Here is a 19,929-nt window from a genome sequence, read left to right on the forward strand (position 1 = left end):
AATCCTCTAGTTGTCACTGTACTGTGGTTCATACTCAGTCAAGCGAGACAGGGCCGCTCCCCTCCTCCCTCTCCCCCATTAATCACAACCTCATAAGACACTCACTCTCCTCCATCCCTCTCTGTTTCTTCATCATATTTAATCACCTGCAGTCAGTGGTCAGGCAGATCTCAGCTCTGCGATGATTGGCTGCGCCGGAGAGTGGGCAGAGCCAGCGCTGATGCATCGCACACGTAGCAGCGCAGCAGGACAGATCCTCTCTCTCTCTCTCTCTCTCTCTCTTGCACTCTCCCTCCCCCTCTCTCTACCTCTCACTCTGCCTTCCATGCATACGCCAGAGCGCAGACTGCAGCAGAACGCAGGACCAGCAGGATTTTCCTCCTCATACTGGAACAGCTGAGAAACCAGAGAGACAGTCCCCCTGCCGAGGAGGAGAGACAGGTTGTTTTGTGGAGGATCCTCTGAGGAGCACCTGACCAACAAGCTGCCCAGTGTGTAGGTGAGTGTGTGTTGTATATTTGCATCCATATGTGTGTGGGTTCACTGCAGAAGAAGCAGCACTGCAGATGACCAGGGGCTCTGCTCATCCCTCTCTCCCCTCCCCCCACTCTCCTCCTCTTCATCTCCTCTCCTCCTCTTCTCTCTGAGCATCTGTTAACAAGTAGGGACTTTAGTCCTTTCGGAGAGTACAGTGCTGTGTATGTTGTGTGTCTGCTCGTGAGCGGCTATAATTGCTTTTGCCACAGCTGGACTCAGCAGCTGCAGGGTGGACATTAAGTACGCCGGGTTTTTTCTCGCCTCTCGAGTGATGTGTGCTCTGGTTTGGCAAGAATCAAGCTCACTGCTAGTTTTTTAACTGTTTTTGAATAATCCTCCCTGTTGCAGGTTGGCATCTGGCTCTCTGTAGCAGTTGTGTGGACTCTTACAAACACGCGCATCCCTCCTACTGGATTGGCCCATACCCCCCCTCCCAACCTGCCCCTCATCCTCATTTAAGGACAGGATGCCTGGCTCTGCGCCCCTGTGCTGAGGAGGCGTCGGCGGGCAGCAGTATGGGCGCTGCGCTGGCCAGCATCCCCACAACCCCCTCCACCACCGATCTGCCACCACCACGCTGCCCCACCGAGACGGGCGCCCCCCCCAGCCCCGCCGATGGGCGAAGACACTGACGCCACCCCAGCACTCGACCACCGCGGCTTCCTCCCCGACCACAACTATGTGACTGAAGGTAAGAGGACGACAGGGGAAGAAGAACGTGTCACTCTGTGTGCTTCAGTGTTCCCCCATGTGAGCGTGTGTCTATGTGTCAGACTTTCAGAGAGTGTGTGTGTCCGTTTGTGTGTGCACAATGCACAATTGTGTGATTGCTTGTCTGAAAAATCAAGCATAGAACGGCTTCCTAATCTTAAACTCTGTGTCGATCAGCGTTCCGACAGAGTCCGACATGACCGAGTCAGCAAAACATCATCAAGTTTTCATCTCCTCTTCCTCATCCTCTCGTTAAATTCTCTTCACCTTTCATTCCTGTTCTATGTTTGTTTGTGCTTTGTGTAATCAGTTCTCTGCCTCGTGCAACACAGCTATTTTGTTGCACTGCAGGGAAGAATTGATCTGGCCCCTGTCCAAATGTGTGTCTGAGTCTCTTTCTGTAACGGCAGAAATTTCCAGAAAAAAACAAGCCTGTTATTTCCACCACATGCTCATTTCACTGCATTTCATCACACACACACATGTCCTCTGTGTTCCTCTCTGGTGAATAAATCAGGTGCACTGAGTTCCTTTGGTTTGTTTTGTAAAACAGACGGATTACAACCCTGGATAACCCTCGCCCCTCCTCCCTTCGGCTAATCTCAGTTACTCCTCTAATCTCACCTGCACACACGTTTCCCTGCCCTGGCTTCCTTGCTGTCTGTCCCCAACCTGTTTCCTATACTCATTGTTCGTCACGCCTCTTTGACCAGAACAGTGGTTTATCAAATAGGGGGGGGGGGGGGGATCATAAATGTGTTGCGTGCTCATTTGTGATCCTCCTGTCATCGCGGAAAGGGAGTTGTGCTTCCTGTGTCCGTGTCGTAACAACATTTCGCTCACGCGGAGGCACTTACTGGAGTCAGGGGAGAGTTGTGGTGCTGCCTGTTGATTGTGTAAACGCTTGCGTGTTCACTCAACACAGTGGATTGCTGAGAGGATTAAAGACTATTTCTGTTTGTTTCACCGTCCGCTGTTTGTCTGCGCGTGTATGAATGAGCGTGTGTCGTGCGCTCAGTGTTTCCATGAACCATATTTGTCTTTGTCCATTTGAGAGAAGGACTATGATGAGTGAGCGGCAGGAAATCTGCTGTAGCATCCATCGCCGACCATCCATTATTGCCATAGCAACAGCCCGTGATGATAAACATGCTGCTTTTCATGCTTGGCTGATATGATTGACAGGTCGTCTCCGCCCACCAATAATGGCAGTATTAATTATTCCACACATCCCGGGCAGACACAGGGTGAATTGCTGATTAGCTCCCACCAAGTCGGACACACCACTGAGCACTAATGGTGTGAGAGGGACGTGCAACACATGGAGCGCCAAAAAATAGATAAGCAGCATAAAAATCAGTGCAAATTGTGCCTTTAAAAATCAATCTCATCAGAATTCCGCTAATGACAAACAAAGACGACGTCGAGGCACAAATTAACAAAATGATTCATTACCTGCCTCTTCTTCTAAATCCACTCCAACCCCCCCTCCACCTTTCCTCCATAATCACCCCACCCCCGTCCGTCTCCCCCATTTCCATCCCCCACTGCACCCCACTTCCCTCCCTCTCTGTGCCCCCATCAGTCCTCCAATACAACTCACAGTGTGTCCTAGTGCTGAAGTGGTGCATCTGCCAAACTATTATCCAACAGTGCTCTTAAGGCTGCTCAAACACAATGTGCCTCTGTGTGTGTGTGTGTGTGTGTGTGTGTGTGACTGTGAAAAAGAGAGGCAGAGGGTGGTAGAGACAGAGTGCATGTCATCTTATGCTTGGTGTGTTTTGTTGTCTCCTGTGTCTCCATCTTTCTTTCTGTATTTTTTTTCCTTGTGTTGTTGCATTCATATTCATGTGTGTCAGAGTGCAAAAAACTGTGTGTCTTTCTGTTTGCTCGGGTCTGTGTATGTATATGGATGTGTGTGTCTGCAAGTGTTTTGTGTGTGAGCATATGTGTGTGTGTGCGCGCATACATAACGGTGTGTCTGTAGATCTTCCCGTGGGAATCCCCCCTGCCCTTTAACTCTTACAGGGGAGGGATGCTTAACCTCCCTCTCCGTCCCTCCCTCCCCTCCCGTCTCTCCTCCATCTCTTACTCCCCTCCTCTCTCTCCCTTTGACCTTCTCAGTGTCTCCCTTAAACTCACCTCCAGCTGCAGTAACATTAAGTGAATGAGGAAATAATGACAATTTAAAAATGTTTCCATTTTTCATATCTTTGTCCGTAAGTTATTGATGTCATAAATAATTCAAACATATAAGCCCCTTTATTATTGTGCACCGTATAGAATATAGTGTCTACCTATGGAGGGGAAATTGTAAAAGGACTAACTAAGGACCTAGAAAGAGACAACCTATTTTTTGACAGACTCCAGTTTAGAGAGTAGCTTACACAAACTGAAAAAAACAAAAATCACAGAACTACGGGTTCCTGTAACATGCATTTGGATACAGTTGCAGTGACAATGGTCATTATAAAGACCACAGACAGGTAAATTGCAAATGCAACTTCCAACGTGAAAATAGACAAATATTTTGTGCATCACATCAGACCTGAACATTAAAGAATTGTTAATCTTCATTATATCAGTGTCACATGGGGAAAAGGGAGACAGCAGTGAGTTATGCTCCCCTCCAGAACATATTTCCATATTAGGAGGAGACAAACTGAGACTCTGTCCCATCAGTCATTTATCTCTGTTCATTTCTCTTCATCCTCCAGCAAAACCTTTATGTGAATATTTCATCTTACATAGGTACCTACCGTATGATCATGAACACACCACGAGGAGATTTTCTTTGGTGATGGAGTAACTCAGTCCCTACCCTTCACCCTTATACCCCTCCCCGCCAAATCCTTCTTACTTCCTTACCTTGCTGCCTCCCTGTTGCCCTCCTCCCTCCTTTCCCTTCCCCTCCATCCTTGCTCCTCTTGCAGGGCTGCTCCTGGCTATAGCCTGAAGAGCTCCGCCCATCCTGTCCACCCCTCTCCACCCCGGAGTCCTCCCCCAGGATGTTGAGCCCCATCCAGGTCCTGTGCTCCGACATCACTACCCTTTCCCTGGAGCCTGAGCCGTTTGCCTCTTACACTGAAGGTGTGTGCTCTCTTCTCTCCCGAAGGTCATATCTATGTCACACGGTTGCGCCACCTGACCCCAGTGTGAGATGTGAGAGTTGATGTGTGTACGCCATCTGATGGAGTGTGTGTGAGTGTGTGAGGGACTAGTTTGAATCAGGTGAATGGTCACGTGAGTCTGATTTGTCTGTGTCCGTCCGTTTCATCTTTTTTGTCCGTCTCTATTTTTGCACCTCCCTTTTTATTTTTGTCTCACTCCTGTCTGCCTCACTATGTGTGTGTGTGTGTGTGAGTCTGTGTGTTTGCATATTAGTGTGTCATTGGTCTCTTTTAACGTTTGGCCAGATGACACCTAATTTTCTCGAAAGCTATCTTGCTTCTCTTTCTCTTGGACACAGAGGAAGACACACATTTGCTTCTGTATAAAAATCATCAGTTAACCAGTAATTTTTCCAAATTTTGGGCTAAAAAAATTACTTTAGGATTAATGGATCATCAAAATCATTGCAGATACATGTTCGGTCAATCAACTAATTGCCCAATCATTACAACTCTGAAAGGATGCAGATGGTAAGATAAGAATGACAGTGCAAAAAAGGACGAGAGTTTTTTCCGAGGATTACATTTAAGTATTTATGGCTTGAGTTCAGTATTTATTTGAGGCTTTTGCACTTAATCTGAGTTTCGACTGGCCGCAAACCAGCTAAGCTCTTAATCTTTTTTTTTATGTTACAGTCTCGGAAAATGTGTTAGGAAAACAAATTGATTTGTATGGAAAATGAATCACACGTTTCAGACGGTCAGAGGATGAGTATACAGTCAGATGAAAACAAATTACAAGCAGGCTTCACTTGTGGTGATGCTGGTGGCTTGGTTTGTCCTTGTAATTGTTTGTGTCCATAACCATTAGGCTCACACAGGCTCTGCTCCATTATAGAGATGTGTGTTTGGAGAAATGGCAGATTCCCTGCTGTGCTGGGCTTAAATCTGTCCACTCCACACATGTGCACTTTTAACACACAAACACACACACACACACACACACACACACACACACACACCAGTTTTATTTCCAGATAACACCAAAACTGCAGGACAGGGATCAATTCAACGACGTGTCCCTCCGGCAGTTTCTCCCCTCAGCTCCTTCGCTCCCTCATCTCTCCTGTCCCCCCCCATTTGTTTCTCTACAGGGTAATTGGAGTACACACTTGTGCACACGTACACAGGAAATGCGGGTGCTTGAGCTACAGCGCAAACACACACACCCTCCGACACAGACACACACTCACATCCCCTGCTGAGTGGTGGCTTGTCTTGGCTTTTAAGGAGTGTGTGTTTTTGGCTCGGCTTTAATGCTTCATGTTTACCCAGACCCAAGTTATCTATAATTGGGACTGTAGGACGCCTGCTCCCCTCCCTGTCCCTGTAGCAGTCCTTCCCTTTACGTATACCAACTAGGCTCATGAACCTGTCCTCTTCTCTTCCATTTGATATATGTATGATTCCAATTATGGTTGAAAAAGTAAATTATTCAGTTAAACAGCCAAATGGTTTATCAATTTTAATACTTACTTATAGCTTTTATAGAATGGCAGATAAAATGTAAAACAAAAAAATACATAAACAGTTTACAACTATTTAATATTAAAACAGCAGATCATTGCAGCTTGAGAAGCTGGAAATAAAGAATGTCCTACATTTTTGCTTGAAATTGTTTATTTTAGTTAGTTTAGCGAATCAATGAACTGACCGATCAGTTCATTTCTATATGTCAGCTGTTTAGTCCCTCTCTCTAAAAGCAGTGAAAAATGTCACACATCATAAGTGCAATTTCATATTTCAAGTTTGTTTTGCAAAGATATTACATTTCTAATATAATCTTAAACAGTTATATATTAACAATTAATGAACAATTATAGCGATGATTTATTTTGCGTAGTCCACTTATCAGCTCTTATCATTGAGGAGCTGCTTTCTATGTTAACACCTCACAGTGCGTTTGAGTTCCTGTGCTTTTATCACTTGTGTGTGTTTCCCGTGCTTCTCACTGTCTCTTGGTTCATTAATGTTTGTGTGTCATTGTTCTGTGTTAATATATAGTATGTAGGTGTATGTGTATGTGTGTGTGCGTGTGTGTATCTGTACTATGTGTGCAGCTCATGCTCTTGCGCTCACACGATGTTACCCCAGCTCCTGCAATGTGGTGATGAGTCAGACAATCTGCCGATGCTAATGGCCCGTCAATGGGACAACACGCACACAGCTAGCTTGCTCTAAAGTAGCACATCTACACTATAAGACACACTGACACACACACACACACACATTAAATCATACACTGGCCAGCGGTGACTCCTGGAGGAGAACCACAGCCTGTGTCTGCAGTGGTTGTGTGTGTTCTTCAATGTTTAGCTTTTCTGTTACGTTCCTCTAATAAGGAAACTGAGAGAGACAGTTTGGTGTGAGCTTTGTGTGTTTGTGTGTGTGCGTGTGTGTGTGTGTGTGTGTGTGTGTGTGTGTGTGTTTGTATGTGTGTGTGTGTGAAAGAGACAGACAGAAAGAGAAAGATAGAATGATAAAAAGGAGGGAAGCCGAGACACAGAGGATTAGAGAGGAGAGTGTGTGCTCCATATTTTATTCAGCTATCTTGTGTACCGCCTCTGTGGTTTTGCTTAGCTTAGCTCTTTCCCTGTGTCATTTGAGTAGAGAGACAGTTCTCTGTGAGTGTGCTCTCTCTCTCTCTCTCTCTTTTTCTATCACTCTCCCACACACAAAGAGTATCAAGCACACCAGTTTGCAGTCCATCCTCACGTGCACTCAGAACTCTGTGTTTGTGGCGTATACTGCACGTGTAGGGTGTGTGTGTTTGTATGACTGCCATCATTAATAAATAATCTGCATGTCCTCAATGTGGATCATATGTGCGGATCAATATTTGTTACTGGACGGAAGTGCAGCGCCATCATTATTTCATGGCTTCTTCTTCCTGCGAAGATTGGATTGATGAATCCCACTTCCTGCTTCACCAGACGGCCATATACGGTTAACTATTACAAGTACCACTGCCTCTGGTTGGCTCTGCTTGTTACTATGGCAACTCCTGCTCACCGGAGGACCCCCTCCAACCGCCTCCGCCCCACCGCCTCTTCCCTCTGCCTCCCTTCCCAGCCTTCCCATTCTTCTACCACAACCAGCATCATCACCACTACAGACACATGCTCACACACCGTAAGGCAGAAGAGTGCAATGGGGGGGAGGGACGAGAGAAGGACAGGGAGCTGAATGTGGAACGACAAGCAAATGAGAGAGGGAAACGGGGCAGAAAGAATGAAACTGGAGAAGGAGATGAAAGATGACAAAAGGACACGGGGGGGGGGGGGGGGGGGCTGGATTTGAGATGGAGAGAGATTGCTAAAACAGAGGAATGAAACTGGAACTGTGGTGAAGCAAACTGAGAGATCAAGTGAAATAATGAATGGAAGGAGAGAAAGAGGCATCCGGTAATACATGGAGTGTGTCAGAAACAGTGGGAATAAGGCTGTGTTGGTTGAAGAGCACTCCCTGCCTCCAATCATTATAACATCTCTCTCAAGGCCACCAGGAAATAACCGAGGCTGCAGCTTTGAATCACTCTGACTCTCAGTAAAATTGCTCTCCGCACTCCGTCTTTATTGCAGTCAATGCTTTTTGAGGAGCGGGTTTAAAAATAAAATAAAAAACGAAGCTCACTGGACGACATTAATGAAAACATGTTGGGATACACCATCGGATATTGGTATTATTTTGGGTTTTTGGTTGTGCGGCAGCAGATCTGAGGATATGTTGAATGAAATCTGTGAGGCAGCAGAGCCCAGGGATCGGGCAGCTTCTTTTTTTCATTACCTTGGACAAATAACACATTTGGTTTTTATGTTTTTTATTATACTATATATATATATATAAATATATATATATATAGTATAAATGTGTAAGATCACAAACAGCCATGAAACAATCATAAAGGTGGCACACTTTCATTTCCTTTGTGCTAGATCATCATCTATTCTTATAAGACGTACACTGTCAGTTCAAACAGATTATTTTTTGACAATGTTGCAGCTGAGCAGAGTCTCTTCTGAGGAACTGACTGATGTGCTAACCAGTCAGTCTAGCAGTTTGCAGCAGTGATGGAAAGACTCTTCAACGGAGTAGTGTGACATTTTGGCAGATGCACTTATTAGCTGTCAGGTTGAGAATTAGATGAGTAGATCAATAACACTCTCAAGCTTAGTTTAAAGCATAAAGACAAGCAATGGAAGGTGAACTGCTGGCGTGGCTCTGTCTGAAGTCTTTCTGCAGGACACCAGAACATCAAGAGCTGTTACTTTGAAATAGCTCTGTAGTAGTGGAAATGCAAACTTGCAAAGTCAACAAAGAACTGAAAACGTATATGACCTCCTTTGTTGGTGGTTGTTATCTGAGGTAAACAGTATATGGATCAAATTTGACAACAGAAGCCGAAGGATCTTTGTTTTTGTTCCGTTTCAAAGACTCCAATCAGCACTGAAGGCATCGCCACGGTGATCAGCAACACAAGCGACTTTATCTTTCACAGCTTTTTTTTTACAATTTACAAAACTGTGCGAGATTAAACCAACCACAGATTGAAACTAGGCTGGACATTCAGTTCACTAAACAGATTGGAATAAAGAAAGAATCAAGAGACCTAAATCAGAAAAGAGATAGATACAAAATATAAACATTAATATGGCTTTTTTATTTTATTTTGTATTTATGATCACAGCAGCAGACTAATAACTATTATGGTACAGTATCTTTACTGTGACAGTTTTTTTTCTGCCTCCAAAGCAGCTTAGTCACTAAATAAACATCAATCTCCATCACGAATCTGAACTGAAGGGAGGATACAGATTAATTACAATGTTAGATTCAAGCTTCATATGTTGAACTCACAAGCTTCTCTTTACACGATGTATCCGAGAGCTTTCTACTTTGGAGTCTGTGTACTGTGTGATGCAGGGTGGACCAGTGAAAGCACTGAGTCAGTAAGTCCTAAGTGGTTAATGATGTGCTGACTCATCATATATACAGAGCTGTCACTGAGTCAGACTGTGTTGGCGTTTTGGGACACGGAGCCGGCGATGGGGACATTGTCGAGAATATGCTAATGAATGTACTGAAAAATAATATTTGAACGATATAAAATCACTTATGAAAATACACACTCTGAGTTGTGTCTACACACTCAGACATCACATGGATAGTTCTTGCTAATACGCACACGAACAAACACAAACAATGAACTCTCTGTGATCCTAAGCCTCATTGTGTATGTGTCACTGTCACACCGTGTGGTGGAGCTCAGATACCACCTGTGCATCACGTCAGACAGCTGTGTGTGTGTGTGTGTGTGTGTGTGTGTGTGTGTGTGTGTGTGTGTGTGTGTGTGTGTCTGTGAGTGTGTTAGTGTGTGTGTGTGTGTATCTGTGTGCGTCAGTGAATGTTTTGACGGGCTGATATGTGCTTTATAATGGGAATCTCCCCTGACAGCACACACACACTTGCAGAACACTTCAAATATTGTTTAATCCACGTACATGTTAATACAATTAATCTTGTCTGATCTCTAATCTCTGTCTCATAATTTACAGTCAGATAAACAGTTTACATAAATGAATGTTGACTTGTGGTCAATTAGCTAATTGCAACTCTCTCTCTCTCTCCCTCTCTCTCTCTCTCTCTCTCTCTCTCTCTCTCTCTCCATCTTTGTCACTGTCTCTCTCCCGCCAGCTGATATCATCTCCACTGTTGAGTTCAACCACACAGGAGAGCTCCTGGCCACAGGGGACAAGGGGGGCCGAGTGGTCATCTTTCAGAGGGAACCAGAGGTAGGCGCACAAACCCGCCACTAACACACACTCATACACACAAACACACCATATTTCATCTCAGGCGCAAGAACAGCAATGCACCTACACACTCACCCCTCCAGCTACACTTGAGATTGATTGATAAATAGTTGATGCTCCTGCCGGTTCAGAGTGTATTAGTATTGCTGTGCGGATCAAGGGTGAAGGTGACTGAGTGAATCGGGCCGCAGGTGACTGTACACACGAGGGAGAGCACATTTTTCATCCCGCATGTTTTCACGTGCCTTCTCTACCATGTATCCTCCTTTTCTCTCCACAGAGCAAGTGTGAGCTGTTCTCCCAAGGAGAGTACAATGTGTACAGCACCTTCCAGAGCCATGAGCCCGAGTTCGACTACCTTAAGAGTCTGGAGATCGAGGAGAAGATCAATAAGATCCGGTGGCTGCCTCAGCAAAACGCTGCAAACTTCCTACTCTCCACCAATGGTAAAAGACCCCACACAAACACACACACACACACACACACACACACACACACACACACAAACACGTAGAGGAACAACGATGATGTAGAGGTAGTGATGTGCCTGTGTGGAAAAAGTATTTGCATGAATCCTTTTTGAGTGATCATGGTTTTAAACCAGTTATTTTAGCTCTCATGGCTTGAGTTATTAATGTGTCTTACTTAGCAAGTTAGTGACGGTGTGAAGAGCTTGGTGATGGAGTTGTATATTAGGCTGAGACGGCTTTATCTTAAGTAAGAAAGGAGGCTTTCACACTGTCTACAGTGTTATTAGCTGCCGGTGTTGGATCCCAATTTCTGCTGTGCATTAAGGTCCATTCATCAGACAACATGCTCTGCTCCTGGCTGTATTGGAAGATCCCTATTGAGTTTCCCTCAGACTCCTTTTATTGATTTATTTAAGTACTGTATTATTTATGATTGAGGGTATCAAATATGTAAGACCTGCTCCAGCGGATGGGTGGTGCTGCTGCTGAGATGTCTGCTTGTGTCAGTGATGGTTAAACAAAGCCCCGCTCCTGTACTCATTCTGAGGCTCAGAGTCCGAGCTACAGTAAAGTGTGCTGTATTATTTTCTCGATTCTGTCATTTATGTTATTGTCAAGTATCTGACTTGGCTTTTTCATTGTTTAAGGCTTGAGTGGTTTATCTTCTCCAGTTTGAATTCAAACTCTATATTCAGTCTACTCTGCTATTTTGAATCACATCTCCAGATAACTTCCTGAGCTCCAGGCACATTAACAAGCACCTTTTGTTCACTTTTCACTCTTCTGAATTACCTTATGTCTCATCTGATTCCTTAATGGCCTCGTTTGTTTTCCAGATAAGACCATTAAGTTGTGGAAGGTGAGTGAAAGAGACAAACGGCCTGAGGGATACAACCTGAAGGATGAGGAGGGTCGCATCAAGGACATGTCCACCGTCACCTCACTACAGGTAACTATCTATCTCTCTTTCTTCTCTTAATCCATCTATCTATCAATCTATCTATCTATCTATCTATCTATCTATCTATCTATCTATCTATCTATCTATCTATTCGCCCGTCTGAATATCTCTGTCTGTCTCTCTGTCTGTGTATCTGTCTTTCTGAATGCACACACTAAAACATTCATACATGCAGTGGGTTGCTCATCATAACTGGGTCAGTGGGCACAGATGTGTTTGCATGTGCAAAAGTGGGTCACTGGCACAAAGGTACATGTGTGTATGTGAGAGTGTGTGTGGGGCGGAGGAATCTGTTTCCAGCCGTAGAGAACAGCGACACAACATCTGCACGTGATCTAAATTAGTCACAATATCAGTCTTTGTGTTCTTAACGATCAGCACACACACACACACACTGTGTTGTTTGTCATTTTCTGTCGAGGTGTCTGAGGACATGTGTACGGTGGTGATGCTCCCACTGTGTTGTATCCAAATCAGGTCACATTTAAGCAAATACTATATTGACAAAGATTATCTATGTTAAAGCAAAATAAATTTAAGTTATGCACCAGTTTGGCTCTTGATTTTAAAATCAGGTAAGAAGGTTGGGGCTCTACCAGTACTGTAATGTTAATGTCATAGGAAGTTACTCGTGGAATATAAATTCCTGATACCATTAAAGGATGACATGTAAACTTTCTCTTTCTGTTTTACTTTCTAGGTACCGGTGTTGTTGCCGATGGACCTGATGGTGGAGGTGAGCCCACGGCGAGTGTATGCCAACGCCCACACCTACCACGTTAATTCCATCTCTGTCAACTCCGATTACGAGACCTACATGTCCGCTGATGATCTGAGGATCAACCTCTGGCATCTGGACATCACCGACCGCAGCTTCAGTATCCTTTTATGTGTGTGTGTGTGTGTGTGTATGTTTGTGTGTGCGTGCGTGATTGTGTGTGTGTGTGTGTGTGTGCAGTGAGGAGAAGAGACAGAGAACAACCACACATGCAATATATCTATAAAGGCTTGAATATATTTCCTAAAGCAGGAGGACACAGATAATTGATGCATACATTAACACATGGAGGCTTATACAGTACTCAGCAATCAATCCCTGCCTCCCTCTACACACACACACACACACACACACACAAACACACACACACACACACACACTTACATTTATAACAAACTCCCACATTGCAAAAAGTGTTGGGGGTGGGGAATATTACTGTTGAGGAGTGAAAATGTAGCTTAATGAATAATTCAAAAGCTGCATAAATATTTCAGCCCCTTTTTGACTTCTAATCCAGCTCAGTGGGGCACCGCACAGTCACAAAGCCATGACCCAGACAGGATTTATAATACTACAATTTATTTGAATATGGAATAACTGTTCCCCCCCCCATCAAATCACCTCAAGATATATTTATATTGGTTTACTTTATATCCGCTATAAATCATTTACATTGTGTTGGTTATGTATAAATTTACACACACTTGTTTTTATTTTGTATGTAGACAAAAGGGGCCTGTGTGAGTTTCCATATCAGTCAGATATGTTTCTCAGTCAGCGATTCAATTTGATAAGGGGCTGGATCGGTAAACGTGCACACACACACAGTGTGGTCGACTTTAGCAGGTAAATCACTTCAAGCAAAAAGCTAAAACTGCAGATTCAGAGGAACCGACTTCTTTTGCCGTTTTCCTTAATGATGCTTCCTCTCAGACATTGTGGACATCAAACCAACCAACATGGAGGATCTGACGGAGGTGATAACAGCTGCTGAGTTTCACCCCCACCACTGTAACTTGTTTGTCTACAGCAGCAGCAAAGGCACCCTGCGTCTCTGTGACATGAGAGAAGCCGCGCTGTGCGACAAACACTCCAAATGTGAGTAACCCGCTGAGCTGGAACGGAGAGGCACACACACCAGAGTCCTCAGAAGGTCTCAACATGTCTGATACTCGTAGAGTTCAGTCTACAAGTCAGGAAAACCCTACATTTTTTAATTTTTGTCCTAGATTTCGGTTTCAGTCTATTTGTTTGGTTTTTATCTGACTATTTTATACATCACCATGGACTAGGTTTCTTTTTTTGTGTTGTTATTTAGAAAAGCTATTTAATTGTTAACAGATGTTTATACACAGTTGCATTCAGACGGCAACATCTGTCCATAGAAACACAAACCTAATCCGTGCAGTCTTTGAGCATCATAGACTTCACTCAACATAAAGTCTCATCTGAGGCATTTCTTGATTTCTAGATAATTAGTGATAAATTCACACATCCATAACCATCATGTTTGTTCCTGGCATGTGACTTACTCCTCACACCTCTGTGTCCTCCTCTCCCCTCTTTCTCTCCTACCCTCTCCAGTGTTTGAGGAGCCCGAGGACCCCAGCGCCCGCTCCTTCTTCTCCGAGATCATCTCCTCTGTGTCCGACGTCAAGTTCAGCCACAGCGGCCGCTACCTGCTCACCAGGGACTATCTGACTGCCAAAGTCTGGGACCTCAACATGGAGAGCAAGCCCCTCGAGACGTACCAGGTGTGTGACTGCAAAACCCACTCGGTTGTGTTAGAATACAAAATGAGACACACTGAAGGTTTTCTCTGCGGCTCGGCTTCTCTCATTAATTTATTGCAGGGTAGAAGCAAATTTACTCAGGGAAAAATGAATTAATCAGTGGTTGAGGAAGCATTAACATATTTCCAGCTCCCGAAGATACATTGTTGAAGATCACAACTGGAGTTTAAGCTGTGTTGTATAAACTAGAATTTCAATTCATTATATACTGATATACTCTCTACTACTCTTGGCAAAGCTACTTCTGTGTATTGGTCTATTTCATTCTTGCTTCATCATCACTGGCACATACATTAGCTGCTTGGCTCATCAGTTTACTGTAGTATCTTTGTACACAGCCTGTGTACCCCCCTGAAGTTCATGAACCTGCTGATATTGTCATGGCAACACTAAAATAAACTGTGAAATAACTACTAGATAGGAAACAGGAGAGAAGACAGATGCTGCTATACAAAACACAAGGAGCCATTGAACTGGGTGGATGGATCGGGAAATGATTGTGATGGTCAGTCCGGGAAAAATCTTTCTGAGAATATTGCTGAAGTCATAGAGCGGCTGGGGTACTTCTGCGTGGAGTGATTAACAGGAACCCTCCCAGCTTCTCCACAAACCTCAGAGAATAAGCAGGATAGATAATGGCTGAATGGATGAGTTTCAGAGACGTTAACAATCTACCTTTAAGATGCATTGACACTTTTTTTGTGGGTCAACACCTTAATTAGTTCTTCCTCAAATTTGTCACACATCTGTATGTCAAAATCAGGAGAGTTTCAAGGTACTTTGGGGACCCCGGGCCACAGAGACCTTTATTCTCATAAATTTGTTGTTACTGTGGACTAACGTAATTCACTGCTTCCCCCCCCCCCCCCCCCCCCCCCCAGCTCGGGGCCCCAGGTAACTGCTCAGAGTTCTGTACATTATCCAGGTTCTGTGGAGTCTTCATTCTTCATGCAGGATTGTTGCTTCCCAGATTCTGTAAATGTGATCTTTTTTTATCAAACTTTCTGTTTTAAATTCACCTCAGCTCATAAGTTGTTGTCACATGCTGTGTCATTCCGACTTCATGGAGACTAACTGTTCCTGAGAGAGGACATCATCATCCTGGAAAGTTTTGAACAATTGGAGATAGAAATGAATCACGGGAAACAAGGCTGACTCTCACAATCACAGTACTTAGTGATGATTAGATTTTTCCGAAACCTTTTAGGGATAATTGGATTGATTACGCGCCAGACGATGCACCTCTTCTCATCAGGCCTCACCCTTGCTGAGTTTTTAAATTCAGGCCGTAATCCCTGGATGCATGTGTGTGTATGTTGGTGTGTGCGACCTACACAAAAAGCAATTTATCATTATACCATGTATTTGGGTGGAGAATAAGTGGGACTTGAAAAGTTTCACTCAGTACACTAAGCTGATAAAAAGAGCGCCTTCTGTTTATCATTCATCTTTCACACATCCACACTCAAATTGTCATTCATAAGTGTTTACATTATAAGCCACACCCACTTGTGCTGATGCAAAAGTATTTATCCTCTCCTTTTCCTGGCGAGTCTTCAGTATTCCTGCCGCGGGCGTGGGGTGTGTGTCCGCCTGACGTGTGAGGGGCCGCGAGGCAGCCATGAGTGGGAGGCTGAGACGCACCGGAGCTATTTATAGGTCGCCAAGTCTCCACTTATAAAGTGTAGCGGGAGGGAGGGATACCTTACACAGCTCCTGACACCTAGATCTGCAATGCAGCACGGAGAGGGGAGGAAGAGGAGGGAGTGAGGGAGAACAGTGCTGAGGCTTTGGGAGGTGGTGTGAGGATGGTGTGATGACAGGAGGAGAGTAGAAGGAGGGGAGAGGTTGTAAATGAGAGGATGAGGCGAGGTAGCGATTGCAGAATGTGGGTGAATGGAGTAAACTGAGGGGGGGGGGGGGTAAAGAATGATAACTCAACGGATTTTTTGGTAAATTAGTATTCCTCTTGGAGCACAGGAAATATGCACAGCTCCACGAGGGAGGAGATACTGAACTCTAAATCAGAGATACGTGGACTAGAATATAAATATATATACATATATGTATATTCAATTCCTGCTCCACAGTGTATCATTTCACCTCATGCAGAAAAGGCCACAGGGGAAAACTAGAACGTCACCGGGTTTGATGTACAACCATGAGCCCACCTCAGCTGGACCTGTTATTGATTGTTGGCCGCTGACTTTATGCAGAACGGGAAAACAGTGGAGGCTTAATGCGGAGGGGGGGGGGGAAGGTGTTGATTTCAAACCTTTGCATCACCGAGCAGACTCAGCGCTGACACAGGTCGGTGGAAGGAAAGCACCAGAGAAAAGAGTTATTAGGGAATCAGTGAACGTGCGTGTGTTTGTGTGTGTGTGTGTGTGTGTGTGTGTGTGTGAGAGTGTGTGAGAGTGTGTGTGTGTGTGTGAGAGAGTGTTATCATGCCCTTGGTGGGTTTGATAATAGAGGGCTGGATGTTAATGGATTTACTGATATGGAAAAGGAGTTTAGATTAAAATGGACTCCTTGCTCTTGTATTGCTGAGGGTTGGTGTTGTGTCTCATTAATGTTGCCTTCGGGGAGGTTTCCATTACAACTTGCCCACATTTAATGTATTTTGTCTCTGCTGAGATTTGTAGGTGTGTGTGTGTCTTCTGCTCACTCTTCTATTTATAGTTTGAATTGAGAGTCCAGGGAGTAGAGCTGTTTGCTGGACCTCATGTTTAATCACGTCTGCTTGTACATGTGTGTGTGTGTCTCTTCCTCCAGGTTCATGATTACCTCCGCAGCAAGTTGTGTTCCCTTTATGAAAACGACTGCATCTTCGACAAGTTCGAGTGTGCCTGGAACGGCTCGGACAGGTAGCGTCTCTTTTTGCATTTGTGTCAGTGGATTTCCCCAAAAAAATATACTTTTCTAATTCCATAAGATGGTAGCTTGCTGTGTTTATAGTTTCTGTTTTATGTACTGAGGGTTTGAGAAAACTCAGAGGATCATCTATCACTCAAAATACAATGGAGCCATCTTTATTACACAAGAGGTCGCCGATTTTAGAAAGACATTGTCCCTTTTTCTGAACTAAACCAAATCTTTAATAGTATTAATTATTGATTTAGTTTATCTATAATGGTCATGTTTGAGTTTTACAAGACTATATAATAAATATAAGCAGCATTTTAATTTGACATGAGGTTGAGGTGAAGCTAAATGAGCTACTTTACCTCTAGTGGAGGTTATTGCATATTTGGAGTGGTCGATTAGATGGCTAATAATAAAAAAGGATCAAATATGTCACAGGCATAAGGATAGAAAAAGCACCTTCAAATCTTAGCTACTCTTTATTACTGCGTTTTTCTAAATTAAAATTTGACTGAATTGAAGTCAACGATATAATGGAAAGTCATGGCTACTTTGGTTAAAGATAATGAGAGTGTTTGAGTGTTTCTAGTTCTTATCTGGACCCTCACCCTTCTCCTCCTCCTCTCTCCAGCGTGATCATGACCGGCGCCTACAACAACTTCTTCCGCATGTTCGACCGCAACACCAAACGCGACGTGACCCTGGAGGCGTCGCGAGAGAGCAGCAAACCCCGAGCCGTCCTGAAGCCACGCAGGGTGTGCGCCGCGGGGGGGAAGCGGCGGAAGGACGACATCAGCGTGGACAGCCTGGACTTCACCAAGAAGATCCTCCACACGGCCTGGCACCCCAACGAGAACATCATCGCCATCGCCGCCACCAACAACCTGTACATCTTCCAGGACAAACTCAACTCTGAGCTGCATTAACGAAGGGATGTCAGTGGCAGATATGAATGATCTCACGTCTGAACACACAACTATGCCAGAATGTACTCATGGACAGACATGCGCACCCGGGAATATGCCTAACTCACAGCCACACTTACACAAACAAGCAGAAAGCGCTCACACGTATGTCTTCTCTGCCACACTCATTCACCTCCTGCCAGCCGACCCGCAACTGAAAGGACCTAGAAAGGGCTAGAAAGGGAAGAGGCTGGATTACACAACGGAGTATGGATTGAAAAATTGTCCGATCTGTCGATTTGTCGATTGTTAACCTCTGGCTTGTGCTTGATGGTGTGTAGATTGCTACAGCTCAGCCTCTGAGGGGGATAACTCCCCCCAGACTAGAGAGATGTTTACATGTTTGTAATTTTTTTTCTTTAGGCTTTACTCCTTCTTCCTCCTCCTCCTCTTTATATTTGTGTGCTTGAGAAAAGCCTATTCTTATCCCTTGCCCACAGTTTTGTGTAAACCCCTTCCTGGTTGTCTACCAGCGACACTCGCGAAAAATGGGGCATTTACGTAACTGCCGGTTTAGTTTGATTTCAGATCAGCGACCCCACTTCTGTTTGTGTAACTCGTGAAATGATGCTAACGATGACGACAATTCGAAGTGAGGCGCGTGATGTGTAAAGGATGAATTTCGGGAGGGGGCCGTCTCCTCGACCCAAGTGCACCCAGGAGCCTCGGAGCTCGACTGGGCCGTGTTCAGTGAGGTAAAACCTTTACAGTCCTGCAGAGAGAAGCAGAGCATCACACCGCTGCCTGATGTAAGGACACACACTCATATCTGCTCCACACGGTGTGTTTCAGTCCTCAGTGTTTCCTCCTCTGAACCGGGTCGTCCCACTTCCCTGGTGGTGGATCCTGCTTCCGGTCCGGGACTGTGTTATGTGCTGTCTTGCCGTTTGAAGTACAGCTCAAATCAAAACAGAAAATTGAAAAAAATATATTTAAACAACGAAGCAAAAAAGACGCTGCATGTCAAACAGATTCTAGCCTAGGTGTTTATTAATTGACTGACTTGACTGACTTGGCTGCCTTCCTAACCATTTAGACCCAGCTGTACAAAGGCTTTCAGGGGCCCGCGTGGCTCCGTGCAGCACGAGCAACCATAGAGGACCGAGCTCTCCTACCTTTATTTGTGTCCTCAGACACTGACGCATGTTTACCAGTGTTCGGTTCATACACTTACATGTGCATTTTGAATGAAAAATCTGACTCGACTCAACCTGAGAGCGGAGAAGAGCGAGGAATGTTTGATTACTCTAAAAAGAAAAAAATCAAAAAGGGCCTAAATGGTGTGTGTATATATCAACAGTTTTTGACATGTATGAGGTTTAGTTTTTTCCAACATCTATAAACAGACTGTGGACTCGATCCTCTGTATCGATGATTGTTTCCGAAGCTACAGCAGGGAGACGATACTTTACTCTCCTCAGCCTTCCTCACTGATTTCTTTGCTGATGTGCAGAAGCTTTTATTTTTAGAGAACAGTTTATTCTTTTATTTATTCTCCTTTTGGAAACTTGTAAGTTTTACTCCACATCCTGACCAAACTAATGTCAATTCACATATTTTTATGTTCATCTTTTTTGTCGACAAAATTGTCAAATGGACAGTTATAAATAATGTTAATATGTTTTTTTCTGATTAAAGATTTCAACAAAATTGCATCCAATGAGCGTACAGCTGTGGTTTTTTATTGCAGTTTAATTACAGAGTAATGGTCATATTACCGTTATTATTTTATGGCTTTAATTAAATTGAACATTAAGGGGTCCTTATTACAGAATGTGATATTAATGCATGTGGGCTGAGGCACCATCTAGTGGCCTCAAATGTATTACATCTCTTGACAGAGATATTCCAGGATTAAAACACTTG

General features: G+C 44.2%; 1 protein-coding gene across 2 annotated transcripts; it reads left to right on the forward strand.

Annotated features, from left to right (window-relative positions):
- Positions 1–1,147: 1,147 nt before the first annotated feature.
- Positions 1,148–19,723, forward strand: LOC128446306 (serine/threonine-protein phosphatase 2A 55 kDa regulatory subunit B gamma isoform). Of its 2 annotated transcripts, XM_053429322.1 has the most exons (10): positions 1,158–1,228; positions 4,182–4,338; positions 10,113–10,210; positions 10,512–10,677; positions 11,538–11,650; positions 12,363–12,540; positions 13,374–13,538; positions 14,025–14,194; positions 17,009–17,100; positions 17,730–19,723. In XM_053429322.1, exons 2-10 carry the CDS (start codon positions 4,257–4,259, stop codon positions 18,022–18,024), a joined length of 1,359 nt encoding a protein of 452 aa, XP_053285297.1. In that variant the 5' UTR covers positions 1,158–1,228; positions 4,182–4,256; the 3' UTR covers positions 18,025–19,723. The 2 variants fall into 2 exon arrangements, with proteins under 2 accessions (XP_053285298.1, XP_053285297.1); XM_053429323.1 differs by lacking the exon at positions 4,182–4,338 and having other exon boundaries at positions 1,148–1,228.
- Positions 19,724–19,929: the final 206 nt, after the last annotated feature.

Source organism: Pleuronectes platessa, chromosome 8, assembly GCF_947347685.1.
Source record: "Pleuronectes platessa chromosome 8, fPlePla1.1, whole genome shotgun sequence".
NCBI classification, from domain to species: Eukaryota; Metazoa; Chordata; class Actinopteri; order Pleuronectiformes; family Pleuronectidae; genus Pleuronectes; species Pleuronectes platessa.